This window comes from Astatotilapia calliptera, chromosome 7 (assembly GCF_964374335.1).
Source record: "Astatotilapia calliptera chromosome 7, fAstCal68.1, whole genome shotgun sequence".
NCBI lineage: Eukaryota > Metazoa > Chordata > Actinopteri > Cichliformes > Cichlidae > Astatotilapia > Astatotilapia calliptera.
This window is the reverse complement of record NC_137428.1, coordinates 54201591-54227102: the sequence shown is the minus strand read 5'-3', so window position 1 is coordinate 54227102 and position 25512 is coordinate 54201591. Positions and strand designations below refer to the sequence as shown.

Here is a 25512-nt window from a genome sequence, read left to right as displayed (position 1 = left end):
AAAAAGAAAGAAAAAAGAAGAAAGTTGTGTTTTCAAAATTGGAGTTCAAGTTATTTTTACTTCCAATAGTGTTAACATGCTACACAGGTCATGAACAAGATTTCTTTTTAATTTTCATTGTAAGTGGGCTAAAGCAGTTAATTAAAAGTAGTCTAACATAAATGCTGTAATTTGATTATTTTAATAAACCGTGTAACTTGGATGGATTCAATGCTGCCGTGACCACAGTGCACACGTCTGCTGTTGCTCACAGAGGTCCAAGGGACCGCTCAGGGAGTTTGTGCGTTCGCTCAGACACGTGAAAAATTAGAGGGAACATTGGTTGTAGTGTGTGTGTGTGTGTGTGTGTGTGTGTGTGAGTGTGAGTGTGTGTTTGTGTTTTGTCTGTGCTCACAATGCAAGTGTACAATGTCAACCCTGTGTCTTTGCAGGTAGGTAGTGGGTAGTCCATATACTTGTCGACAGATTAACAGTCTCTGCCCCTTGCCATGGTCTATGAAATGTTGTGCAAGGCTCGGACACATTAGGATAGAAGTGCTTTGGGCTCCATCTAAATGCTGGGGATGACGTTAGGACTGTGAGCACAACGGTGAGCACAACATCAAAGGTAGGTTACATTGGGGTTTTTTGGCAGGTAGTTGCAAAAGGCAGGCTGGCTGGTTCAACAGAATTCCTTTCCACCACACACTCGGACCGCCTCCCTCCTTTTTAAGCTGATGTTGATCGACTGGTACTTTATGAAAACAGACACGTGGATCTTCGGGAACCTGCAACAAAGAAAGTGAAAGACAAAGTGTATTTTGCAAGCTATTCCAATTTTTACAATTGTTATTCAAGAGTTATGCTTACACATACGTACACCATGACCTTGTTAAGATGAATAATTCTGGATAGGGAAAAAGCATTTTATCTATACTTCATTGCCTTGCAGAGCAAATGTGTGCAAATTATGCTTAATCAGCAGTGTTGCTCATTTGTCTTTGTTCTGTTTTGCATGGCTGCATGTAGAGTATTGTGAAAATAATCACTGAGCTGTTTGTTGCTTTTAATTGTTACTCTGCATGCTTTGTGAACTGTTGCTTACATGCTTCTTTTTAATCCTTTCAGTAAGGTATTACTCATTTTTGAATAGCTTAAACACTGTACATCGGTAGGACTTTATAGAATTTTATAAATGCAAACCACTGACGTGCTGCAGCTGCACTGATTCACTGATTTTTTTATATTCATAATTGCAGTGGTTGTATTTATGCATAAAGCATGGTTCATTTGACACGTCCTGACACATTAGAGCCATTTATGTCAGTTAATTTCTCAGTTCGCTGTCCATGTTTTTGCTATATATTGCCTGCACGTGCATCTTTGTCTTAAGACATTAAAATGTTTTTTTTGAGTACATTTGTACGGTACTGGGGTTCTTTTTGGTAAATGGACTGGTTCTTATATAGCGCTTTTCTACTCTTCTGAGCACTCAAAGCGCTTTACACAACTTGTGCATTCACCCACTCACACCCATTCGCACAAGCACATTGTTCTAAGTGCTTTCTAAGTAACATTCACACACATTCATACTCCGATGGATGCATCGGCGAGCAATTCGGGGTTAACATCTTGCCCAAGGATATTTGGCATGCAGACTAGGGGAAGCCAGGAATCGAACCACCAACCAGCTTAGATGTGCAGTTCATGACAGAGGGACCAACAAAGCCACACTGGCTGACGTAAAAACAAATGTTGGTTGAAGGATGGGATGCCATGTAGCTCAGGCGGTAGAGCAGGTCATCTACTGATCGGAAGGTTGGTGGTTCAATTCCTGGCTTCCCCTAGTCTGCATGCCAAATATCCTTGGGCAAGATACTAACCCCAAATTGCTCTCCGATGCATCCATTGGAGTATGAGTGTGTGTGAATGTTACCTAGAAAACACATAGAAAAATGTGCTTGTGTGAATGGGTGAATGCACAAGTTGTGTAAAGCGCTTTGAGTGCTCAGAAGAGTAGAAAAGCGCTATATAAGAACCAGTCCATTTACCATCTTAGCATGAGGAGGAGGTGCCAGGCTGTTGTGGCTGTGTACAGTTCTTCCACATGCTACTGAGGCAGCTGTGTGGTAATTGAATACAATTGTTAGGTTACCAATGTCTCTTGTTTCCTCAGACTTAAATCGCCCTAACCCTAACCATATGTCACACCATTTAAGGGGGAATAAATAGATTTCCAATAGTAGTTTTATTGCCAAGAAGCATTGTTATATCAACGATTTGTCAGCAGCAGCTGTGTTGCAAACTATTTTATGTGTTTAACCTCTTCATATATTACAGTTTTATCTTCTTGTGTGACATTCTTGGTTGATTAGATCAAGGGTATCGAACTCCAGGCCTCAAGGACCGGTGTCCTGCAGGTTTTAGATCTCACCCTGGGTCAACACACCTGAATCAAATGATTAGTTCATTACCAGGCCTCTGGAGAACTTCAAGACATGTTAAGGAGGTAATTTAGCGATTTAAATCAGCTGTGTTGGATCAAGGACACATCTAAAACCTGCAGGACACTGGCCCTCGAAGCCTGGAGTCCGACACCCCTGGATTAGATGTTGCCAGTGTCACCTCTTTCATGTGAATGTGCAGGAGAAACTGTCGGTTAACTGGGTTAACGTTATCAGGGTGATAATCAGCTTGAAAACAGAACAATGAGCACTTATCCTGATTGCCACTGTTAGGCTAAGTGAATCCAGATAACAGAAAGATATCCTGGGTATGCTGAACTCACTTTGTGCTAGAGGACCCAGGACACAGCATAAGAAACAAAAAGCAAGCTGTACTGCAACTCTCCTGAGAGTTCATGAGAAAGCACCACCAGGTAAATAAACAAAAAAATATCTTCAAACCTAACTAAATACAAACAAACCCACAAGCGACACAGAAGGAATAAACAACACACAATCCAACAAAGGCCACAGAGAAGACAGGAATAGTTAAACACAAACATCTGATTACTGATGGGAAACAGTAGGAAGGAAAATGCACTTAACAACAGGTAAAAATAACCAGGGAATCAAGGGAGGCAGTGAGGGAACGAAACTGATGCAGGAAATGAAAGAAAGGGAAACAACCAGCAGAGATGAATACCAATCTAAATACAAACACTTTACAACAAGTACGGGGACAGGGAAACACAAAGGGACTGACGCATGAACACCGAACGGGACACGCGGGATCAGATAAGGACACACTGAGGCAACCAAAACACAGAAAATATAGCAACCTCAAATAGGAACCTACTGATGCTTCTAGCCAAGAAACATTTATAACCCAAGATCTTTCCATTGATTTGAAATATCGTGTTATTGTACTTTAAATTAACGATCCATTAAGGAGTGAAATGTAAATTACTTTTTTCATTTACACTGGATTTACACCTCTATGGTGCCTAAGGACACAGATAATATTTCAAACATTAAAGCACAATCAGTTCATTTAGGAGGCTTGTGTAATATAACAGTTAAAGATGTATGTTTGTGCTTACTCACCTAATGATTTGATTAGGCATTCCCTCCATCTGAAAAAACAAACAAACAAAAAAAAACAGAGAAAAATATAAAACACTTCTAAAAAATATATGAAAGCATGTCCAACCAATGCCACGCATATGATTTGATGCATTGCACACAGACACCAGTAGATGGCACCAGGGATGAGAGAACTGGTTAAAGATTTTTGAGCTATAATGAAAAGATTCTCCCACGCCCTGAAGTAAGAGAGAAGTAAGTGGTGCATTATCATCATCAGAGTATTATTGGTATGGTAAAGCTAATGATAATGATAATGCCAAGTTTTCATTTCTATGATTTTGTCTATAAATCTTTTATAATTTATTTTTACCTTTAACTGTAACTCGAAGGTCACCAGAGTTTAGGACAAGATAAAATAAATTGCAGATCTGAATTATTTATTATGATTGCTGTTTTTATTATTACCAGCTGCATTCACAGGCCATCAAACATAGCACCCGATGATGTTACACACGCCAGTTTTCCCCAATCCCTTCTGCTGATTAACAAGTCTTTTCTTTTACTAGTTCGTGTCCATCCTTCCTCCTCACCTCTCTTTAACAGTTTGCCCATGGCTGTCTGGTTCCATTACAGACTACAGGGCATGGACATGCAAATCGCATTTCCCACTGGGAGACATTCCTTTACCCAGGCCTTTCCACAGTACCTCACTGTGTCGAGCTGTGATCGTGATGCAGAATTACATACAGTATGCATGCATGCTTACCAGTACAAGACAGGCCTTTTCTACATGTTTCGTAAGAAAGTGAGGTTATATTTTGATAAGAAGTTTGCCAGATACTCACACAGTCACAAAACCGTTGGAGACGCAGCAGAAATGTGACTTGCAAGTTTGACTAATTTGGAAATATATCTGACTGTATCCTCACACATGTTCAGAAGCTCAAAGCTCCTGTTATAATATCCCCAAAACAATAATAGAGATCAGTTTAAAATAATTCATTTACCTTGACAAATAGGTGCAAAACAAACTAGCAAAAGAGATTACAATGGCATTCTCTTGCAGAAGAGACAGTGTTCATAACTGTAATCAAAAGAGAACAAGAATCATTTTTTTTAGCTGCCTGACTCGCAGGGATGTGGTGGGGAAAAAGCTTATTAAGGGGTTAAAACGGGTGCTCATTAATGGTTGTAATTATCCGAAAGAAGGCTTATGCCAGTCCCTTCGTTATATTCAAAGTGTGCATCTGAAGCTTTCTAAATTTAGCTTTGCTTTTAAAAAGGCTGCATCAAAAGCTCATTACTTCAAAACTTTTACTGGGCGTGAACGCAAGAGTGCACTGACTGTAATCCTTTCATGGATTTAGTTCATCTCATCTCTTTTCAAGCCTTGTTTATATTTTGTCACCTTGTTAATGAATGTGCATTTTCTATTTTCAGTCTGGTGAAAGTCACTTGGGCTGTGATGAATCGCGAGCCGACTCTTGAAGCAAGCTTTAAAACGTTCTTGCTCTGTGTGTGTGTGCATTTGGCAGTCCCCACCAACACAAACTGCATTAAGATGCACTTTCAGAGCAATTTATATGGCACCGCTCTGCCAAAAAAACAACAACGAGAAAGAAAAACTGATTACTTCTCAATTAATGATAAAAATGTTAAAATATTTGGAAATTTAGTGGGATCAGTGCCTAGTTCTAGAAATATTTACTGTAAGTTTAAATACATTTTTCAGAAAGGAAAAATGAGCTTCAGCTATTTGATGCGTCATGGATGAGGAAACTTCTCCAACTATGATGGGTTTAATAACTTTTTTCACATCAGCTTTTATGAGTAAGATGTTGCTTTAAGTTTTCAAAGGAAGTCAGTCATGTCTTATTCTCACCCTTGCTTTCAGCCAGCAGCTCCTCTGTCATGAGGCCGTCCTGCCGGTTCCCCAGGACGAAAGCCAAGAAGGAGAGGATGAGGGCGTCCAGGATGCCCATGATAGCCAAGATATAAGCCCAGCGAACGGAGCACGCGCCGAGGCTGTACTTGTCAGTCTGCTCTCCGCACATCCGCCGGACCTCGTCGCTGTCCCATCCATCAGGATAGATCATACAACCCAGCACCAGACAGACACCTAGTCGGAGGCAGAGATGGGCAACGTGAATCAAACGAAGAAAAATAAGGACAAGCCAAGAATACATATGAGCATAAAGGAGGAGAATATAAGGGTGGGAATAATGGTGTTTAATAGCAGTGACAGATTTAAAGTGTTTTGACTACTCAAAACATTATGGATTTCCCAGCATCCTCAACCTTTTACATTGGTGATAATATTAGATTTATTGCTCATAATTCTCTGTTTTGTCCCAAAGTGTTTAACTTAATTTAACCTAACAGATTCTTCTCTAAGGTAATGTTGCATCAGAAAAGCACAAGAAAATGAGGAGCCCGTCTAATTCTTTCTCACTTATTGCCCAAAGGGTAAAATTTCTCTCATCTTCACTTTGAATGAGGTCCTCCTCTGAGGTGGTGCTGCAGCAGAGCAGCAGTAGACCTGGAAAAAAAAAAGCTGACTGCACAATTATCCACAGCGCATTGCACATTAATAATAAAACAGACTCCCCACTTCTTTATTCCCTGAACACCTAGTTGCTTTCAATGTTTTGCCCCTGAATGCTGTTTGTTTGTGTATTAGGTTTGGGGGTTTTGAGCGTTTTTCTAGTTTATTACCCATGAACTTTCAAACACTTACCTGCAATATGTGTGTGCCACTGTTAGGTTTAGTATGGTATTACAAAATAGGGTGATCTTTTCTTTGTTACACTACAGGTAACAAAGAGCATTACAATTTGTTTGATTCACAACACGAAGAGTTGTGTTCAGCAGCAAATATCTCCGAGAGGTAGTTTGATGCTGATGGCGTAAAAGAAAAGAACTACAGCTGCCTCTGAGTTTCATTGGCTTGAATTTAAGACTCTTAGACTCACATTTTCTTAGTTGATTGATTCCTGTGGCCATTTTGGAAAATTCTTATCTTAATATTTTCCCCCTTAAAAAGAAAACACAAAAAATATATAACCAAATCTGGGGTATATGACAGTTTGCTTTAACTCTTAAATGTTCACACTTTGATTGGTTTGTTGTTTAACTGACTGATGTTGCCTTCTCACAGAAAAGATAATAATAGTTTGTAATAATAGTTAATAATAGTTTGGTTGTGATTAGTATAAAAGACTTAAGTAGCTACTGTGAAAGAGATGAGCATTTCTTACTTGGTTGTGAAAAACCAGATGTGAAACGGAATGGCAGGTCTGACTGGTAAACTGGACACTGATTGGCGATTCACAAACCATTAGCCAATGAGCGTGCAGTTTTGTACCCCAGATCCACAAATACTCCCATTTGAAATATTTATTTCCTAACTAACTTCATTAAATAACGTTATTTTTCTAAACCAAAGCTACATCTATGTTTTTGTAACATCTGTGCTTATGTCAGATCTGTTTCCCGTATGCACAGCCTGTGCATAGCAGCTAACAGTCACTCGCACAGCCACACACTAGCATGTCGTTAGCAAGGAAGGTTTTCACTGTAAGCGAAGACACACCAGTTCACCAAAGTGCACTAAACCTGGTCAAACACCTAATGAAAGCACCCTTAACCAGCCAAGTTTAGCATTTTAAAGACGCTAACTAAGGGAAAGTGGCTAAAGCTAAATAATTCAGAGTCAGTCAGAAGCTAGCAGCCTTGTTATGAGCAAAGGATCAAAAATGTTATAAGGAAAATTATGGAGAGGTATAAAGCAGAAAATAAAGGTGGGTGTCTGTTATCTGATGGGGTGTTGCATAAATCTGTTGCACCTGCTTTTGTTTGGTAAGGTAAAATATGCTAGGTGCAGCGAGTGTACAGCAGCTTATTTTCCATTAATTATTTGTACCGCTTTCTGACTGCAGAGCACTTTATTTTCAATTGTACTTAAGTGAAAACAGATCATGTAAACTAGTGTAGTTTTGAGGGAAATGGTTAATCATTTATGTTACTATGAACCTTCTTGTTTATTTAATTTTACTTATTTTATAGTGAAGAAAAGTTGATTTTTGTTTGTGTACACAGTCAGCTATAGTTTTTTTAGAAAGAAAATCAGTGAACTCTTACCAACTGTGCTTCTCCTAGCAGGGGGTGTGTTGTGTACGTCATTCATCGAACAGAGGGAGTACCAGAGAAGGCCATTTTCGATATTCACCCAGTCAACACGCATTACTATTCTTTGTCTCCTTTTTGATGTATTTGCTACAAAGGTAGCAAGCACTTTTCTCGATCTTTCTGGCTGTCTCCTGTGTCGCTTTTGCTCAGTTCAACAGGATCATGAATATTAGATTGAACCACAGGAGGATCCCTCTTAATAGTTTTGTTGCCAGTAAGATGGAATAGGAGACAAATACTGAACGTGTGATGGGAAGAAGGACAAAAGATAACACTCACAGTAAAATATGTCTCAGTCACTACTGAACTCTATTTACTACAAAGTCTGCCTCTGCTGATAATCATCTCAGAGGGATGCACTGGACAGGATTATACCAACAGAGGGTGCCACATATGTCACTCTTGTTTCCAGAAACAGCTTGTGGTTAGAGGAGAAGCACATGTTCCCTTCATGCACTGTAACAGAATGCCTGCTATGAACTAATCCATAATCACACAACACTACAGAGAAGCCCCATCCAGCACAGCACTGCTTACATAATGAGACCTTTTCTGTGAATTTGGATTCCCATAAAGGTTACCATCAAGCAGTCTACACCCATATCATAATAACACCAAAATAAGCAAGAGCGTTGACTTCTTTCAGTTAAGAGGCCTTTAATAATAATTAAAAAAAAGATTATATGATTTACGAATGCTCTACAAGACATGTGGGAATTCTGTTAGTGGATCAATTATTAATCGGAAGTAATATGTAAATAATACATGTAATGGTGCTTTAGCTGTAATTATGGGCTCTAGAGAGTGACAGTGGATTCATTAACACAGGAATTTTAGAAAAGAGAAAAAAATTATGACATGGTTAAACTTTTTATCTACACTGACAGGCCAAATTCCACCAAACAACTTGCCAAACGTGACAACATGTCAGTACATTAAGTGATATAAATTCTAGTTGCTTAAATTAATCAGGACTGGTTTTTCTTTTTTACCCCCATGCTTAGAAAAACTGTTGGTTAGCACTTGTGTCTTACAGCAAGATGGTCCTCGGTTTGAATCCACCATTTCACATAAGATCAGGTTAACTGGCGATTGCAAATTTGAATACGGTACCCTGCCACTCGCCCTATGCCAGTTGGGATGGGGTTCAACCCTCGAGTAACCCTGAACTGGCGAAATAGAATGAAAGGACAGACAAAAAATGTTGGAGTAATGGAAGGTTTTGGCTTTCCCCAAAGGGACAGCACCAGGATTGTTTTTCCATATACATTTTCCATATGCAACTCTCAAAAAGAAAAAAAAAGTTGTATATAAACCACATGAAATAAATGAAAACCTGATTGATTGTTTGTTTTCAATGTTTTATCTGATCTGTTTTATGTGATGCTAATTGGGTGTTGAGTGTTTGGTTTGTGGACTGTTAATGGGACAAACCAGTAAAAACACATCACCTTAAAAACTGTGTCTGCAATTTGTAGCCATGCACTCGAAGTTCATAAACGGTTAATAAATTCATTAAAAACAGGGTTGGCTTGCGGATATATTAAAGTGGGTTAAAAATAAATTTGCTGAATGCTCATAAACTGCCCATGAATGATAAATAGGCTCTCATAAAGTAAAAAAAAAAAAGAGAGACAAAAACCATCTCATTATCTCTGTGAATCTGCTGGCTGCACCCGCTTGCACTGCACTGAAGCAGAACTTCATGCTGCAGTAATAAATGGTGTGCTCCGGCTCCTCGCCACAGAAATAGCAGCACACCTAACAGAATGCAGCTGTCAGTCGGAGCGGAGACGAGACATTAACTGACGGGCATTATCCTCCCTTTTGGCTTTTTTTCCTTGTCTCCATCTCGTTCCAGAGCGGCAGACAGGCGCAGAGAAAGGGAGAGACGGATGATGAGGCAGGGCGAGGCAGAGGCACGCAGAGATATATAGGGAGAGGATGGAGGAGGGGACGTGGTGAGAGACTGAACCCTTGCCATGTTCCACTCCTGTGTGTAGCCGCCAGCAAGTACCCAGCACCACTCCAACGTCATGAGCGCTGGCTACCATATGCTGGAGCCCCTCGACAAGCAGAGCTATTCTCAGCATTTACTTGTTTTTGTTTGGAGGGTTTTTTTTTCTTTTTTGCAGGTTCCACATAAGCACACGCCTTCCTCTGTTTGTCTTCTCCTTTTGGGGAAAATTGGGATCAGGCAAGTGTAAAACTGGACTGTGAAATGCTTGTTGGCTAACAGCAACTTACGTAAGAGACTGTAGGTAGGGCAGATTAGGTGCAAACAGCACTACAGTAGAGTTTGAGAGCAGACCGACAGATGGTACAGAGCCGTGTGATGGCAGCAGATTCGTCAGAAGCACATTGGCTCATTTTTCCCAAAGAGACAAGTAAATCCCATCGATACGGAAAGACCTTTGATTTATACTTTTCCCTTTTCATAATCTCCGCATGTCATTTAAGAGTCAAGGTGAGCAGAGGTCTGAGCAGAGGTGTGACCACCAATGCGGCAGCTTCATTGGATTTGTGCATCTGGTTCGAGAACAAAGAAAAACAAACCTGTAATCTGTTTTGCTGTAACGCTGTCAATGCGGCTGCATGTCTGACTGCATCATTTCACTGTTACGGCATGTCATTGATTGACCTGGAACTAAACAGTTGTGTGTATTCCCAACTCCCTCCATCACTCAAACGCCTGCGACATATCTAAGCCATGAAAAGGGATTGACAATTTTCAGCTCCCACAGTCCTTTGTGGAATGTGTTTTCTCCTCTCCTCATTTAAACAGCTGCGACAAACTTAATTATGCATGCACGCATAGTAAACTGTGCTATCTGACGCTGCATGTGGATATGACCCTCGCACATAATCGAACACGTGCACGCTTCTTTTCGTTTAACATAGTAACACTTAATGTCTTTTTCACAACGATCAAACCCCGATGATGAGTGTCGGTCCAGAACTTACATTAGTGAAATGGTGACCTAATTATTGAGGAAAATCTAGTTCTGCTCAAGGCGTTTATTCTACACTCTTTTATGCTCTTTCATATAGAAATCGACTATGTTTAAAGTGGAAGCAACATAATGACTTAAATCCAAGCTGGTTCTCCAAACCTACCGAGTCGCCCCGTGTGAAAAAGTAATTGTCCCTTAAACGTAACAGCTGACTGTGACGCTGATTGCAAGAACAGCAATCAATGAATTTTGGCTCACATTCTTCTTTGCAGAATTGTTTTAATTCAGCCACATTGGAGGGTTTTTGAGCATGAACTGTTTAAGGTCATGCAAAAACAAGTCAATCTGATTAAGGTCCAGATTTTGACTAGGCCACTCCAAAACCTTCATTTTGTTTTGTTTTAACTTCAGTTCTTGAACTCCAGGGCGTGAATTAGTGGCTTGATATTCACCTTCAGGATTTTCTGGTAGAGAACGGAATTCATGGTTTAATTACAGGAAATCGTCCGGGGCTTGTAGCAGCAAAACAGCCCCAGATCATCACACTACCACCACCATGTCTGACTGTTGATATGGTCTGTTTATGAAATGGTGTTTTAGTTTTAAGGCAAATGCAACGGGACAGAAACCTTCCAAAAAGTTCAACTTTTGCCTTATCAGTCCACGGAATATTTTCAGAAAAGTTAAGGTCTTTTCTGGTTCACTGTTCTGGGCTGTTCTGTGACCTCCTGGATTGTTTTGTTCTTGGAGTAATTTTGGTATGCTGGCAACTCCTGGTAAGTTTTACCACTGTTCCAAGTTTTCTCTATTTCAGTGTAATGGCTCTCACTGGGGTTTGATAAATCCTAAATCCTTAGAAATATCTTTGTAATCCTTTCCAGACTGATAGATGTCAATGACCTTGTTTCCAATCTGCTTTTAAGCTTCTCTTGATCTTGGTGTCATGTGTTGCTGATCTTTTAACCTGCTTCACTTTCACACAGTTTTTATTTAACTGACCTCTTTATTCAACGGCTCTGGCAATAATCAGACCTGGGCTTGGCTATTAAAATTGAACTCAGCTTTCCCCCAAAATTTGGTTAATCACAGTTAATTCATGATTTGACATGGGTGGAAATTGCCAGGAAGATTTGGAAGGTGTTTGTCCCTTAAATAAAATCATCATTTAAAAACTACATTTTGTATTTAATCAGGTTATATTTTTCTAATACTAAAATTTGGTCATCTGAAATATGTGTGTTGGTGTAGCTGATATCCTTGTGGTGGTGTTGTTCCTGCCTTGTAGGGGGAAAAAATCCTTTGTTTATATAAAACTCTCTTATAGAATAAATGGCAACTATTTCAAGTGTTTTCTTTATTCATTTATACAATATAATAAATATATTATCAAGTTAGGTTTGGTTTTAGTCTAATTTACGTTACTCGTCTTGGCTTTCTCGTGATTGTTTTTAATAGTATTAGCCAGACTCTGGGCTAATGCTAACCACATGCTCAGACAACGTTATTGGTCAGTGGCAATTTTTTCCTGGATCAACATCATTATGATGACAACAACAATTGGATATCAGTGCAGTAAGAATAAAAAACATGCAAAAAGAAAAAAAAGGAAATCAGAAAGGGGGTAAATACTTCTTCACTGCGCTGTATTTTCATTTGTAGTCTACATCTCATTTATCTCAACAGATTATCAATGTCAAAACTTCTACATCTGAATCCAAGAGCAAGTAAAAACAGATAACAGATGCCTCACGGTACCATTGAATGATCACAAAGAAACATATGTAGGCCTTGATATCCATGTGACGATGATCTGCACTGTCATAATTTAATACTTAATTTACTCAGTCCAATTCTGTAAGCTTAATTTTCAAATGACGAGGGTGTAAAATGAGACTGATTAATACAATCTTTCCCATGGCAAATTCAGCCTCTAATGTGGGCATGATGAATCCCCTTTTCACACTTGACAAGACTTTTCTCTGGCTCTATAGACGAGTGAATGAGTACCCAAGAAAGATGGCCTAAAACCATGACAATGATATGCCATAATTGCTATTAGATAAATGGGGTAATTAAGGATGTATGATCCATATATTGTGGCTAAATGGAGTGTGAAAGTGTGTCTCCACATAGTATAAGCTTGCTTCATGATGCGGGTTTATGAGGAGGAATTATACATGCAATGAGAGAGCTATTAATAATATTTAGATAGAAAGTGTTACTGTTGCAGCGTTTATATGTGGCTGTAGGAGAACTGATCCTCTTATATCAGGATCTTGATATACTTTAAGACACCCCAGCTGGGCACAAATATAAGAAAGTTCTTTAAAAACATATTTCCAAAGTGTCTGGGATACAGTGGAAAGTGGAGCGAGATAAACTTTTAAAACTTACTCTGACAAGCTCCCCTGGAAGATGAGGAACATGCTCATCGAGATGAGCTGTCTACAGTCCAAATCTATTTCTGCTTCAGTTGCTGGCAAAACTTGATGGTTGCTGGAGGGGAGCAAGGAGCTTCCAGGCACTCTGAGTATTCCCCTCTGTCAACATCTTCAGCAATTTTCTGCACATCGAGCACATAATACCCACAGCTTACCTATCAATTCATTTGAAAGGATTAGAAGGAGCGGGCGATGGCTTATTTCATCGCGTTATCTCCGTTCTGTGTCAGGGCAAGTCTTGCAAATACTTTTTAACCATCTTGTAATGTAGCAAATAACCTTCCTTCAAGAGCAAATTGCATTTACAGCATACAGGATATGCTACGGCAAGCACTCTGACTTCTGCTACAGGGAATAAAACTCTACAAGAAGGAAATCGTTCCCAATATAATTTTGGCTACAGCTTCAGAATAAACCTGAATCCCAAAAAATAGAGATGGGGGTAAAAAAGCATCTCTGTGTAAGCAGAGAGGACAAAAAAGATGCAGTGTCACTTCCACCACCTACGTGCTAATACACAAAAAAATCATTTAGTCAATCACTTACAACAGGCAGCTGGATTGCACTGAATAATAACTCTATTGTGCGCATGTGTGTGTGTGTGTGTGTGTGTGTGTGTGTGTGTGTGTGTGTGTGTGTGTGTGTGTGTGTGTGTGTGTGTGTGTATTCCTCCCTAGAGCCCTTGTTTTGGGTCAAGGTCAAGGTCATATTTGTTATATCAATGCATCATTTTCAAAGGTTGAACATTCCCATAAGAGGCTACCCACTATTACTATGACTAAAATAAATGTACGGTGCGCTTAATTTTCTGTTGCATCAAATCTGAAAGCACTGCAGTTCAGGCTCAATAACATCAGTGATGCAATTTTTATTAAATAAAGTAGATATACTAAACAATAGATGAGGGGTTAAAGGGTTCAGTTCTTAGTAACTGTTAGTCTAGCTATCTAGGATATTGTTTAAATCCCTCCTCCCCGTCAGAGTGTATGTCCCCTGATTCTTACGCCATCTGGTCAGAGCCTCATTATTACACATCAATTGAAGTTAAAAAGAAGATCAGCATGTAAATGCCCTGCAGCAAGCTAGACATACAGTAGAAAAGGCTTTTCTTGGAAATTATCAGTTGACTGCACTTAAGAGATATGGCAGCTTAGGTGAGGATACAGAGGTAGAGAACGCAGGCAGCGGGGGAGAGGAATCATGGGAGGAGTGCGGAGTAAACTGCAGTGAGCAGAGCAGGAGGGAGTCGGGCTGGGGTGATGGGCTTATGTAACAGGTCCAGATGCAGCTTGTACCTCCACAGAGGATAAAGATTGGCAAGGGCAATGGGGATCAAAAGAGACCTTTGAGTTCTCTGTGACAAATACTCACTGGGTCACCCGTTCGGGGACCATGGAGGCAAAACAGCAATGGCTTAGGCAGGACTGTGATCTCTCAGTGAACATTTGACAATGGGAACATTCACCCAAGACAGAATGAGAGTCCAGGACAGAGCATCATCCAGCCAGGAGACAGTGGTTTGAGCCCAGCTGGAACCTTTTTGTTTTGGGTATGCTTAGCTTTTTTCCTCTTGCTGAGTTTTTTAGGTTTTCACTTTCACTCACTGATTAGGATTAGAGACCAAAGTTAGGGCTGTGCGATATGACCAAAATCTTATATCCCGATATAAAACATCTATCGTCCGATAACGATATAAATCACAAAAATGTAACATTTTCTGTAAATTCTGTGAATCTCGGGTAGCTGGGCGTCGTATATCTGGAGTCGAGTGTTTTACCGATACATTAAACTATACATTTTTAGACATAGGTTGTAAAGGCCGCCGTTTTCTTTGTGAGTATTTATTACACAGCGTGCTGCGGGGAAAAGCCTGTTCTAACGTTTGAGTCTAAGGTTTATTTTTTAGCACCTGACGGCTCCTTTTTTGCTTCTCATCGGTAAATACTCTGCATACTCTTTCACGTGATTCAGTTTATTTTGAAAAGTCTCAACAGGATCTTGAGCTTTATTGTGAAAGGTTTATGTGGAAAATAAACAAGCGGACACGTGATGGTTTTACCGTTGTTGTTGCTAACAACAACGCATAAAAACAGGCGCTTGTCCGTCTGTAGTGTGGTTATATTAAATATAAGAGAAAGAGAGAACTTTAAGAAATTAATATAACCACTACAGTGACCATCAAAACGATGAAAAAATATTGCCGTAAACAGTTTATTTTGCAACAGCACGAAAGAAACGATAGCGTAAAATGAAACGATAGACGTTTTTATATCGTCATTCGATATATATCATTATATCGAACAGCCCTAGGTCAGGTTTTACTTGAGTCGGTTTAAGCAATTAAACCCACTTGGCTATTTTCAAGAAGAGATCATTGTTTGGTCATTGTGGTGCAGTGGTTAGCCCTGTCGCCTCACAGCAAGAAGGTCCTGGGTTGGAATCCATCATCTGGCCAGAGCTTTTCTGTGTTTCTCTCCAAGTACTCTCAGTCCAAACATGCAGTTAGTGGGATTAGGTTAATTGGTGATTCTAAAGTTACCATAGCTGTGAGTGTGTTTCTGTATCTTTGTGTCTGTCTTGCCCTATGATACCTTGGATACGCTTCAGCTGGATAAGTGGAAGAAAATGGATGGATGGGATTGGTCAAAGCTCACTGAAAAGTGGTGACTTGAGAGTGGCATACCTGTTTTACTAATGCTGTTACTCGGTGTTTGATGTGCCAAAGAACACATTTGGTGTAAATAAACCAAAGCTAAAAAGCATTAATGAACACTGATGAACTGAAAATGAAAATAGACTAGTCAGGCCTGCTGTAGAGAGAAAAACATGTTGATTAAAATATGCTGATTATGCATGGTCAGTGTTAATGTTATCATATATATATATATATATATATATATATATATATATATATATATATATATATATATATATATATATATATATATTAGGGGTGCAACGATATTCGTATCGATATTGAACCGTTCGATACAGTGCTTTCGGTTCGGTACGCATATGTATCGAACAATACAACATTTGTAATTTATTTTATCAACTTTCCTTCTGACGATGCTGTCTGTGTTGAGCGCTCAGTGAATCTGCGTTCGACTACTCCGCCTAGGCTGCACTGTCGAGCGCAGATCCACTGAGCGCTCAACACAGACAGCATAGTCAGGAGGAAGAGCGCAGGGCAAGCTAGCGAGACAGAAGTTAAGCTCTCCTTGCAACAGGCAAATTGAACCTCATTCAGATCTGGCGTTTGGAATTATTTTGGTTTTCATGTGACGTATGACCCTGAAGGTAAGCGAGTCATGGACTAAAGTAAAACAGTATGTTGGATGTGCCATGCAATGCTCAATTACATTGGTGTGAACTAGTGTGTTAGCGCAGTTAGCTCGTTAACGTGTTGGCCGTCTAGCCCCATGCACGGGGCGATCGGCGGTAGCTCGTTAACGGAGATTTGCCGTGTTGTGGCGTTAAGGTCATTTCAACGAGATTAACCTGAAAGCACTAGTGGGAACACAACGAATATGACTGCACATTTACGCCGACATCATCCTAGTGCAAAGACAAAAACAACAAGCATGCTACTAACTTTAGCCGAGTCATTTAGACAGCTGTTAGCACGTGATTCTCCTTATGCTGCTGAGAATATAGCCCAGAAGAAGCGGATAGTATAGCTTTTATTTTGGAAAGAGACATTTCTCTGTAATAAACTCTCTTTTCCAAAGATGAGTGATTCCTCAATCAGATACAGGGCTTGCAAAATCGCTAGCCCGACGTCCCGGAGCTAGCGATCTTTCCAGTCGGGCTACAAAAATCTCTCTGCCCTGCCCGTCGGGCTATTGTAGGAAAAATATATGTCAATGCTTTTGCATTCTTTCAGAAATGTAGCTGGGTAATTATGTCATTGGCATCGGTGAGCCACTGTCAATATGTGACATATTGAAATCGCGTTTGAATTTGCGCTTGTTTTTTTGCTTTCACTTTGCAATGACAGCACTGATCTGTGAGTGATGATAATTTGTGCACCAATTCCTCTGACATCGTCTTATTAATCGTTAGCTTACTATGCAAACATGACAAGTGAAATCTCCCGCAGCTTAAACATGTGAGAGGTTGATCGCGCAGAGAATCGCTGAGCTTATGTGAGTCCGTGTGTAAAAGTAGCAGTATATATATTTTAGTTCTGCTGAGCCAAATAAGACAGGTCGGGGTGAAGAAGTGACAGCCAAAGAAAAGCTTACCACAAAACGGAGAAGTTATGACAAATGAGACTATAACGCAAAAAGAAAGTGCAGCTTTATGGTTTCATGGACAAAAGAATTTCTGTGGCTGCAATATGACGAGCTAAATAACCAGGGGTGCACAAAAGTGGTCCGCAGGTGCGCATTCGCTGTCAAAATAAAAAACGCGCACAAGGGTTAGGGTTAAATTTAAAAACTGTACTTTTGAGTTAAAATATATATTTATAATTTTAATAAATGACATATTAAAAAGGCATGAACATTTTTTTGTATCGAAAAAATATCGAACCGTGACACCAAAGTATCGAACCGAACCGAACCGTGAATTTTGTGTATCGTTGCACCCCTAATATATATATATATATATATATATATATATATATATATATATATATATATATATATATATATATATATATATATATATATATATACACATACATGCTGCATCTGCACCTCCAAAGCAAATATTATTTTTAGCTGTTAGACAAATGCACCCAGAAGTTACATGTGCATCACATATTCATCACTACAGCATGCAAAGTTTTTTTTAACACTCTAGGTCACTGTGCCCTTGCCATCCCACCTCATCCCTCCCCCTGTGGAATAAATCAGCAGCCTCCCCTGCCGGAGCTCTGGCCTGAGCTAGGCCACTTCTGAGATCACAGAGATTAACTCCGGCAAATCTATACTCCACACCCTGCAGCGCTACAGGGACACTGAACACAGGGGAGTCATGATGATGACTTGGCTGGCATTTTGAGTTTTGTATTCCACGCTGCTACATTCAAACTCACAAAGTGTGGGCTAATTAATCAGCATTGATCTGTTGGTTTTTATCTCCAGATAGGCAGTCTTGCGGTTTTTAAATTAAACCAGCTGTTCTGTAACCACATAGTAGAATTAAATCAGCAAGTATGCATTACAAAAACAGCATAGACCTCGCTTCCGTATGTGCTGTAATCACTGCAAAGAGGAGCGAGTGCATTGCATGCATGCAAATTACCATGCTTCAATGTGCAATGTGCATGGTGGTGTGTAGATACGGACTGGCATTTATATGGGGCTTTTATAGTCTAACTGACCACTCAAAGCACTTTAATCTATGCACTGTGTTCATCGCTCATTCACTGCCAACAGTTAACCAAACATGTCTCTGGACTGTGAGAAGATATCTGGGCACCCAGACAGAGACCACGTGGGCACAGGGATAACATGCAGTGTCCACACTGGAAGGTCAAACCCAGAACACTTGTTTCTGTGAGGGAGCAGTGCTGACCACTGCAGGATAATATCCTTCATCGATCTTCTTTGCCTGTCCACAATCAGCAGGAGTGTGAGCTGCATACATGATAGTTTAGTTGCCTTCCTCTGACTATAATTAGATGGTTCAAGTGACCGTGTGTTTTTTAATTACAAAAAACTGGGGGATGGAACAGTGTTAACGGAGAGGTAATTTGAAAGCAAAGTACCTGGGTGGACGTGAGAAAAATGGGTAAGAAAGCAAGCAGATCGTTCCTTGATTTTTTGATGTGCAAGGAAGACAAGTGTGCCAAATAACAGCGTAGAAACAGAGCTAAATACAGACTGTTTCACCTTCGACTCTTGAGCCGGGTGCTGCAAAGGTGTGGATTAGTGCATAAACAGTGTTGTGCATCCAGTTTATTTTGCTGCAAAAAGGTTGAGTTTCACTGCTGCGCTGAGAAGAAACAGCAAGAGGATAAATCAGTTCTGTAACTCCTGAGCCAGTTTGTTTCACTTTACGACCTCACCGCTACTGCCAATGTTCCCACACGGCCATGGTAGATTTCAGCCAATTTTCAAGCCATTTTTAGTCTGAAAAAGATTCATATATCTGTTTCGAAATCTCTCAGATCTCCTCCTTTCATTTGTCATTTCATTCCCGGTCCCCTGGCATAAAGAGGTATGAAGTTTTCCTTTCTCACTGGTGTTATAGTGAAAGGCACTACTGTGTGTTACTGCAGTAACAGCAGAGAGTGCTGTCCTGTGTTGTTTCATGTTGTTTCTCAAATCTGCCACAGTGGGTATCTATTTTAATGTACTGTTGAGACACATTACTCTGTTTAGTACAGAGTTGCAGCAGTGCAAGTGACTGGGCACAGGGCTGTCTCTGTCACGTGTTTAACAGACTGCAGCAAAATCTCAAAAAGGGCTAAAGAAGGATACGTTTCTGTCACAGCTGCAATCATAGTTACACAAATGGAGTTGTGTGGATGACATAAAATACTGATAGAAAAAAAAGAGATGTCAAAAATGGACAAACAACAGTTGCCGGGAGACAGCTGTAATGTGCCATAAACCCGATTCAACCTGCAGCAAGCAGTGATCAAAAACTTTGAAAATGCTGAAACTGAATGTATAATTTTGAAGAAAATGTATTATCACGTTTTGAAATTAAATTTAAAACTTCTAATATTTGAATATAAATGGAGGTCTTTATATGCTGTATGCTGCTATAACATAGTGATTCATAACAGCAGCTTGAAGGAGTTGGACCTTTTTAGCACAATGCTAAAAACGTGTATCAGTCCCCGAGGAGGGATGGACATGCATTAACATGTAGAGAAGTGGAACACATCTGAAATGTCTAGAAAAAGCATCAAAATCAGTCTTTTCCTCAGATTGCTTTTGAAAGTCTGATTTGTATCTGGACAAAAGTTCTCATTTGCAGCGTTTACTCCAGAGAGCTGGAGCATTTCTGGTCCAGTGGCAGTGACAAGTGCAGCTCAATGACTGCTGCTCTCATGCTGAGCTCCAACCACTTTCCACCTCTACATTCAACCAGGATTTAAAGCTCCTTTCACAACAAGCCTCTCAATAGAGCAGATGGACTATGGGAGTAAAAGCCAACAACAGCGAACGGAGATAATGATACAAAGAGAAATATGTGGAGAGAGACTGAGGTGACCAGAAAGACCAGCTCGTCTTCGCTGAGCTCTGTCGTCTCATTTGTTTTCTGTCTGCCTTCTGTCTCTGACCTGGATTTTTTGTTTACCTCAAAACCTTTTGTTATTTGGTCCTTATTATTTTTTCTTTTTCTCATCACCTCACGTGTTCCTAATATTCTCACTGTCCTTTTTCACCACTGCTTGAAGCATAGAGGTTTGAAGTTTTGATGTGATGATCCTGTTTGATCTGTTTGAACTCGGTGAGTTTGGTTTGATGAGAAACTAATCCCATATTCAACATGTGACACTTTGTTCCTTTTCTAGCTTTCTGTGACTCACGCTCAACTACTGTGACTCAGTGTGCTTCAGTGAGAAAGTTATTAACGAATGGATCAGGAGTTGCCAGTTAGTTAGGCAGCATGGTGGCATGGTGGGAACTCTCCGTGTACTCCAGCTCCCACATTCCAAAGACATGCAGTTAGTGGCAATAGGTTAATTTGTAACTCTCAATTGCCCAAAATGGTTATCTGTCTCTATGTGTTAGCCCTGTGGCAGACTGGCGACCTGTCCAGGGTGTAACCGCCGTCTTGCCCTAAGACAACTGGGATGGCCATCCCTCTACCCCCCGTGACCCTGACAAGGACAAGCAGAAGAGAATATCTGAATCAGGAGCTGAAAACTAAACTTGGGGTGTGGTTGAAAAACCACTTTTACTAATAATACCTAAGTGAAGTAGTTACAGGAAGATGGCCAGACTGCTTTGAGTTAAAAATAAGGTGGCAACAGCAGCTCAAATAACTGCTCTTTGCAACCAAGTCATGCAGAAAATTAAGAAAATCTCTGAATGTATAACAACTTCAAAGCAGACTGGCTATGGCAGCAGAAGAGCACAGTGGGTGATATATTCCTGTCAGCTGAGATCTAGAAACTGAAGCTGCATTTCACATTGATTCATCAAAATTGGACACCAGGAGATTGGAAATACATTGCCTGGTTTGATGAGTCTCGATTTCTGCTAAAACATTCAGATGTGTGAGAATTTGGCATAAACAACATGAAAGATTGGGCAAAATTGGGCCCAACCTGGTTTCTATCTAATACAGTGTCCAGTGAGTGTATATATTAAATATTTGATCTAATTAAGCACAAACTGTCTTTTTATGGACCGCTAACTTGCCATGTTAGGAAAGCAGGAATACAAGCCCTAACTATTATTTTTAATTATTGTGATACAGCATCATCTTATGCAAAATAGAACTACCTCAATATAAAACATAAAAACCTCTTGAAAACCCATGACTCCTGATTGTGCAATAGGTCCTCCTGGCAAAGTGTGTCATTTATGCATCAATTAATCATCAGAGGTAATTATGCAAATACTACAAAAAGCACACAATTTTGCACATACGTTACTAGGAATGATTTCTTGTTCTTGAGTTATTCTTGAGTATCAATAAAACAAAGAAAGAAATATTACAATAAACAAAGAAGTCAGAAAGTAGAAACCTGACCTTTATGAAATTGCAGTCCTTTGAAAACGAACCTGTTTATTCCAAATAGGTCACCCTCTGTCTGCACATCATTTCCTGCTTTACAGAGCTTTGGTGTTGCTCATTCACGTGTATGACTCACACTGTTTCTTCTCAAAAACAGACACTGCAGCGCGAACTACAGAAAAAGTCTGTCAGCCCGGCCGACAAGGCAAAGTACGCACGTCAGTCTATAAAACAGTGAAGTAATTATCGCTGACCTCGCTGTATATGTAGTTAATTGGTGTGCAGACCCCTGAAGAACTGCAGTTAAAGGCCAGAAAAGCGTGCATCATATATTTTGCTGTCTTTAAGCTCTATGAGGGGGGGTAGAAAGGTTGTACACACCTATAATTACATGCCATGAACTTTTGCAGGGGCACAGACAAAAATGGCTCTGCTGAGGAGAGTAGAAGGGTACGAGCCCATCAAAGGCCGGCTGGATGCTTGAGCACTCTCTGCACTCAGCTTTGTTTGGCCACGGTGGGCATTTTGAGACTTCTAATGTGTCCTGCTGGTTCACTTTCTCATCAAACATTCAATGTTTCTACCTGGACTTCACAGAAAAGATGGCTAGAGATGCGTTCTCACACGCTGATTCGCTGGCGAGGAGCATTGTGCAACAGCGTGAGTTTTCTATGTTAAGTGTTTTATCCACCATCCTCTGACCTCAGCCCAAGGGGATTTATGAAAGCTCCTGCAAAACCGGCATACAGAGTACCACTTAAATTACGTATACGCGTCAAGTATGACCTTGATTTTCAGTTAGTGTGCCTGAATAGACCTTTTACTCAATGAGGCATGGTACTGTTACATGCTGTGTTTTCATACCAGTCATATCACCCAGTAAAAATGTCTATAAGACACCCATAAGGATGATTGCTGGAGAAGAGAGAAAGGCTGGTGCCATGGAGCGGAGAGTGCTCTGAATACTGACTGTGTCCTTGGCCAATCTAGCAGCAGGGATGGGTGACAACAAGCTACCGCTGACCAGCTGACAGGTTTAATTTCACTTTGCTTTACAGGTATGAGATTTGTCATATACTGAGCTACCAAAATGTTTTAAAGTGAAAGAATAAGATAAAAGGAAAGAATTCAATGAAGAACCCTTTTGTATTCACTTTATTTTGTACTGAGCTGCCATTCATCACCATCTATGACTTGCACAGGAACTGCCAGTGGGCCACCTGTCTTCTATAAGTGAAGCCAGCTGAAGGTTAAGCTGATTCTAAGCGTAATAAAGTTTGACAGTGCTAAACAGTCACACTTGCTCATTAGGCATCGCTGTGCCAACTTGCTGTGGTCAGGGTCTCTCCTTTTGGCTTTCTCTTTCATCTCTTAGCTGCAGAAGCACAAAGCCCAGCGGTCTTCTTATTAGACGGGCTTATTGCGTTAATTCAGCCCAAACATAACACACTGAGCTGGAGCCTTTCCAAATACCCCCTCCCCTCCACTTTGCCTCATTTCTGTTTGTTGCAAACAGCAAGCCGACTGCTTTGACCACTAGTGCAGCTGAGCTAGGACCGATGTTTGGCAGCATCTGAATTCTTCAGATGATCGAGGCCTCTGCTGCCGCTGACATCAGCCCACCGTTAGTGAGAATACACTGCCAGCGGCTGAAAGGCTGACCTCGACTTATTTTGAAAACCAGCTCTGACATATAAGAGCACACACGTCTTCTGGCTGCGAGGGCAGGCTGAAGATCATTTGCATATAACAAGTTACATTAAATTGGGCTGCATTGTAACTATACATGTGATGTGCTATATTACCAACATAGCATGTGATTTAATGCTTATGTTATGTTGTTCTGTGGCCTTTAGCTAAAAGAAACTTTTTAATCTAAATTTGTGTGTGCCCGCCAAGCTTCATGCACCAAGCTATCTAATCACTGTGGGAATAGGTGTGCACTTTCCATGTGGTTTTGCATTACAAATAAGACAAGACCGCATATAAACATTTTCAGTTGCTTACGCTAAAACACTAGAGACTCTGCTGTGATTATATTATTACAATATATCCCATGAAATCCAAAACACTGGATTAAACTTGAAGTCCAAAGGTTCTCATTGATGCAGGCACGAGGTTTTTGAAATTGTTCAAATGTAAGACAAATACAAGGAAGAAAATGAATCAAAGTTTTTAATAGTTATTAATAATAAACAGCCTTGTTTATTTATTTTTAATCATGAGCTGGACAATGTTTCATATGTTACTAAAACTGTAATCCAATCCATGCTTTCAGAAAGAAACTTGTTCGGGTTGTAAATACCCCAGCGATGTTGGTCATGCATTCAGCAGCCCTTCAGCACCATGGACAGCACGGTCTGCTCGGGAGGGCTGACTGCCAGCTCCCGGGGAGATCCTGGAGACTGTTTATTTTCACTCTGGCCGCTCCCAATTAATTTATCTCATCAACTCATCAATCAAAATTCGATCCATCCCAGTGTTTTGAGCCTAGCAGAGCATACACAGAAAACAGCTGGCCAGCTTCTAAGCTCTTGCAGGCATTTTACATTTAGGCAATATATTCATACTTAAAAATACGTTAAAAAAAAGAAAAGAAAGAAAAAGCAGTGGCGGTGAGCTAGCCTCCGAAAGGACACTTACCTGATGCTGCTTGCATCCAGCCACAGATCTTGTACACGGTGGATGTGCTGAGGAGGAAGAAGAGACTGAAGCAGCCGATGCAGGTGACGACCAGCATCATAGACATTCCAATGAAGAAGGAAGCGGCCTTGAACGCACCAGAGGGGATAGCGGAGAACTCAGTGAAGCTACCCTGGCAGGTCAGGTCTCTGGAGACTCCGTCTCCAATACAATAATGAAAAAGGCCGAAGTAGCCGACCTGCGGCGTATCCATGCCATCTCCAATCCAATAGGGCTGCGAGAAGATGGTCACGTTAACAATACCGAACAGAATAGTGAAGATGGCCCACAGAAGTCCGATCACACGGGAGTTGCGGACGTAATTGGTCTGGTACAGTTTCGCGGCTTCTGCTGACGGTAGCATTGATGCGGCGGATCCAGGTATCATTTTATGCAATCACGAAGACTAAATGAACGCTGCGATCTGTCCGAGAGCAAAGCGAGGGCTTAACATTTAGAATATAATCAGCTTCTTCTTGTTATGATTATTATTATTATTTAACCTAATCAACGCTTAAACAGCAGCGAGAAGAACGTGAGGAGCGATGCCTGTGCATCTGCAACACAGCAACATCTGTCAGGCGCGATCAACTCATGACGTCGCATAAAACCAGGCGGTGAACCAAGTGAGGAGCTGAAGCGGAGAGCCTGAACCCTGCCTGTGACCGACAGCTGAAAAGTCAAAGACTATAGTGGAACAAACGGTCTCTCACTGCGCTCGCTCCGTGTGGCCGTCGGACGTGCACATCGCTGCCGCACTTTTATAGCTCAGTACTGCCCTCGGAAAGCCTCCCGACATCTAAAGGCATGTATTCACATGGACCTCAGCTATAGCCTATAACATATGACGCGCACGTATCCTCGAAGAAACGGCTTCAGCCTGTAACGAGCAGCCCGTTATGTCTCCGAAGGTGGTCGCACATACATACATAAGGCCCTTATTCTGCTTAGGAATCAATGCAACCCGATCACAGTTACCATTCAGAAAACACGGCAGCCCCTCTCTGCGTCGTCAACGATAAACGTGTTGGTTATGACAGCATCGCGGGGCTGTCGGTGATGCTGGGACTCGGAGAGGGAGGGGCG

The 25512-nt window shown here is 40.7% G+C and overlaps 2 protein-coding genes across 3 annotated transcripts in view; one reads left to right on the top strand and one right to left on the bottom strand.

Annotated features, from left to right (window-relative positions):
• The window catches only part of syt18b (synaptotagmin XVIIIb), a 367435-nt gene that overhangs the window by 326590 nt on the left and 15333 nt on the right, over positions 1–25512 (top strand). The gene's annotated exons all lie outside the window — the stretch shown is intronic.
• LOC113026578 (LHFPL tetraspan subfamily member 3 protein-like) lies at positions 39–25512 on the bottom strand. The gene is made up of 4 exons (XM_026175510.2): positions 24388–25512; positions 5392–5628; positions 3528–3556; positions 39–767 (listed from the first exon to the last, which is right to left on the bottom strand). Exons 1-3 carry the CDS (start codon positions 24812–24814, stop codon positions 3540–3542), a joined length of 681 nt encoding a protein of 226 aa, XP_026031295.1. The 5' UTR covers positions 24815–25512; the 3' UTR covers positions 39–767; positions 3528–3539.

Bases quoted from the DNA above. Each gene is read 5' to 3' on its own strand.
- LOC113026578 (XM_026175510.2), bottom strand. From the start codon at position 24,814: ATGATACCTGGATCCGCCGCATCAATGCTACCGTCAGCAGAAGCCGCG. The intron at 5,629-24,387 runs GTAAGTGTCCTT...GCCTCCGACTAG, and splicing joins CTGGATGCAAGCAGCATCAG to GTGTCTGTCTGGTGCTGGGT.